Genomic DNA, 3,932 nt, shown 5'->3' with positions numbered 1-3,932 from the left:
TTGTTCTGCATAGAATACACGTGCTTCCAAAAAGGTTGCCCAGTACTGTTCACATGGTGCATTATTGCACATTTATATCTTGCCCTGCCACCTTTGCATGATGCAAGCCTTACATTTGAAATACGTCATCAGTTTTTAGCCAAATAAAAAAAATCAAATTTTGTCGATGCTAACAAGTACCAACCTTGTTTAAAGTTATTAATAATATCCCAATCACTCTTATTTTAAGATTATGCTACTAATGGATAAAGCTTAACTGTCTTTTTTTAATGTTTGTTTCCAGTCAATTTTCTGTTTATAATTAACCTTTTGTATATTTTGGAAAAACAATATATATGATATTTGAGGCCACATGTCATGTTTGGTTCAACCAGAAACTAGTTTTATATATTATATAGCGAATTACATAAGCATTTGTATATTTAAATCTGGTTTAAAATCAAATATATTACATTTAAAGTAATTGATATAAATAATTCTACACTTTAATGCTATACAACTGTTAAAACTAAAAGTACTTTTTGATAGTTATACACTTGTATCTTATAATGTTATATCTTGGTATTAATGAGTATCAAATTTATTAAGGAGTAAATGTCAAATATGGGTAGAAAATTAACATTATGACCATCCGTGGACCGTAATGGTTAATGCTATTCAAAGGACATTTCTGTCATGTCATCACCTTTTTAGACAAAAACATGTGTAATGATTAAACGACCCTTAATTCCGCTTTAATCGTATCTGCCCTCATAAGCCGCACGGATGGTCTAATGAATGAGTGAAACATGAAGCATATACTACCCAAATTTTTAAATACACATATACTTGTATTTATTATCTATTTTATACTTTGGCATTTCATTTATGCATAATAATTGTTTTAGTATTTAACTATATTTGACTTGTATACAAAATTAATGAATGGAAGAAAAATCAAATATGTCTACTTAAACTATTTAATTATTGTTTATAAGTATTTGTGGGATCCCATTATTTGTTCAAACTCTCACTTGCATTGCATCTCATCTTCCTCATATAAAGGAATACAATACGTTATTATTTGTCTATATATATCACCATCTAATTTCATTTCATTCATCTCCTCACATATAACTCACCTCTCTCTATATATATTCTATACATATATTATTATTATTATTGTCTAGCTACAATGGAAAGACCACCACATATAGCCATTGTACCAAGTCCAGGAATGGGACATTTAATCCCATTAGTCGAATTTGCCAAAAGATTAAAAAACAACCACAACATCTCTTCAACTTTCATCATTCCCAATGACGGCCCGTTGTCGATATCCCAACGGGCCTTTCTTGACTCCCTCCCGACCGGGTTAGCCCATGTCGTGCTTCCTCCGGTAAATTTTGATGATTTACCGGACGCACAAATGGAAACCCGAATAAGCCTCGTGGTCACGCGGTCACTCGACTCGCTACGTGAGGCTTTTAAGTCATTAGTAGCCGAAACAAACACCGTGGCCTTGTTTATTGATCTCTTTGGCACGGATGCATTCGACGTTGCTATCGAGTTTGGTGTTTCGCCTTATGTGTTTTATCCATCGACCGCTATGGCTTTGTCTTTGTTTCTTCATTTACCGAAGCTTGATCAAATGGTTTCGTGTGAGTTTCGGGATTTACCCGAACCGGTTCAGATCCCCGGGTGCATACCGGTTCGGGGTCAAGACTTGCTTGACCCGGTTCAAGATAGAAAAAATGATGCTTATAAATGGGTGCTTTATAATGCTAAAAGGTATAAGATGGCTAAGGGTATAGCGGTAAATAGCTTTCATGAGTTGGAAGGTGGAGCTTTGAAAGCTTTGCTAGACGAAGAACCGGGTAAACCGAGGGTTTACCCGGTTGGACCATTAATACAGATTGGTTTGGGTTCGGGTTCAGGTTCAGGTTCGGGTAGTGATGTAGATGGGTCAGAGTGTTTAAAGTGGCTAGATGGGCAACCATGTGGTTCTGTTTTGTATATATCTTTTGGGAGTGGTGGGACCTTATCTTTTGATCAACTTAATGAGTTAGCCATGGGTTTGGAATTGAGTAAGCAAAGGTTCATATGGGTGGTTAGAAGCCCGAGTGATAAACCGAACGCGACTTACTTTAACTCACACGGTCACGAGGACCCTTTGGAGTATTTACCCAAAGGGTTTCTGGAAAGAACTAAAGGTACTGGGTTTGTGGTCCCTTCTTGGGCCCCACAAGCCCAGATCCTGAGTCATAGTTCAACAGGTGGGTTTTTAACCCATTGTGGTTGGAACTCGATTCTCGAAACTGTTGTCCAAGGTGTGCCTATAATCGCGTGGCCGCTTTATGCTGAGCAGAAGATGAATGCGGTATCTTTAACCGAGGGTATAAAAGTGGCGTTAAGGCCCAAAGCTGATGAGAATGGCCTTGTGGGGCGTGTGGAGATTGCGAGGGTCGTGAAGGGTTTGTTAGAAGGGGAAGAAGGAAAACCGATTAGGAGTCGAATTCGGGAACTTAAAGAGGCTGCTGCTAATGTTCTTAGTAAAGATGGGTCTTCTACAAAAGCCTTAGATCAACTGGCTTCTAAGTTGAAAACGAAGAATAGTTTAAGCATTTAAGTTATTAAGCATTTTAATAAAACTTGTTCAATATTTTGCCTTGTGAGTTATTTATTTTATGAATCCTTTTTAGTGTGTAAATTATAAAAGTCAAGTTAAACATGCTGGCACATATATGTGAACTGTTTTGTGTTAAAAACTTATTTAAATCATATTTTACGATCAAAAAAACTTTTATGTTTAGAAAAAAAACAAACAGAACCTTTAAAATCCGCTGCAATTGACTTTCTAGTCTAATGGTATGGATGAGGTTTCTTTGAATTCTCATGTTTAAAACCAGACTCAACGGGGTTTTCTAATTTCCATAGTGGTAGATTCTTCATTTCTCGGTGAGGCAGGCCAGGAGCGGCAAAATCAGTTAGGGGTGCAAACAAGCCGAGTTGCTCACAAGCTACTCGAGATCGGCTCATGAAAATGCTCGATCAAGCGAGGCTTAAACGAGCCTAAGCCCGAGCCTAAAGGTAGGCTCGTTTAATAAATGAGTCTGTGCCAAAGCTTTAGTTATTGAACTCGAGCCGGCTCGCGAGCCTCTCCTAAATATAAGTTTTACAATATATATTTTATATATCTTTAATAACTTTTAATTAATCTATACAATTATATAATGTTATGAAAAAATAACAAAATAATATATAGTATGTTATACAAAAAAAACTATATTAATAATTATAAATATATAAAAATTAATTAAAAAATAGTAAACAAGCCAAGCTTGAGCTTGAAAAACTATTCACGAGCGAGTTCGAGCTTTAGAAATAAAGCTTGAAATAAGCTGACCTCGAGCTCGAGCTCGAGCTCTGTGAAAATTAAACGAGCCGAGCTCGAGCCTAGTCGAGCTCAAGCTCGGCTCGTTTGCACCCCTACAATCAGCATACCCGGTTGACATTGTATCTAAGAAAAGGTCACTCGAGTATTAAAGGTAGCTCTAAATGTTGTTCAAAGAAAAAATTCCGCCTAAAGTAAACTCAACATTTATAACAATTCAAATTGGGTGACTCATAAATAACTAGATCAGTGTTTTAACTAACAGAATGTATCATTTAATTGCAAACATTATAATGCTTGCGGGTTCAATAATTGATTGTTACTCCCGATTTAAAAAAAAATGTATAAATGAAATTATTCATAAAACAAGTGTTTAGGTACCTAATCAACCTAACTCAACCCGTTAGTTTTAGCCCAATTTAAAATTTTATAGGTTCAACATGCTATCTAACCACTCAACTAAACAAATACACATAGAAATATTGTTATCAAACTTATATTAATATAATATGCTTGATCTGTTACATTTCGAAATGCAATAGATCAATCATAAGCCCTG

General features: G+C 35.8%; 1 protein-coding gene across 1 annotated transcript; it reads left to right on the top strand.

The window, feature by feature from the left end:
- The first annotated feature begins 1,114 nt into the window (after window positions 1-1,114).
- Window positions 1,115-2,720, top strand: LOC143541884 (hydroquinone glucosyltransferase-like). Its single transcript, XM_077034581.1, has one exon. The coding sequence runs from the start codon at window positions 1,175-1,177 to the stop codon at window positions 2,606-2,608; it is 1,434 nt and encodes a 477-aa protein (XP_076890696.1). The 5' UTR covers window positions 1,115-1,174; the 3' UTR covers window positions 2,609-2,720.
- Window positions 2,721-3,932: the final 1,212 nt, after the last annotated feature.

Source organism: Bidens hawaiensis, unplaced genomic scaffold, assembly GCF_021521415.1.
Source record: "Bidens hawaiensis isolate Kalapana, Puna unplaced genomic scaffold, B.hawaiensis_p1.1 tig00000820_1, whole genome shotgun sequence".
NCBI lineage: Eukaryota > Viridiplantae > Streptophyta > Magnoliopsida > Asterales > Asteraceae > Bidens > Bidens hawaiensis.
This window is presented reverse-complemented; position numbering and strand designations above follow the sequence as displayed.

Coding starts and splice junctions, on each gene's coding strand:
- LOC143541884 (XM_077034581.1), top strand. CDS start 1,175: ATGGAAAGACCACCACATATAGCCATTGTACCAAGTCCAGGAATGGGA.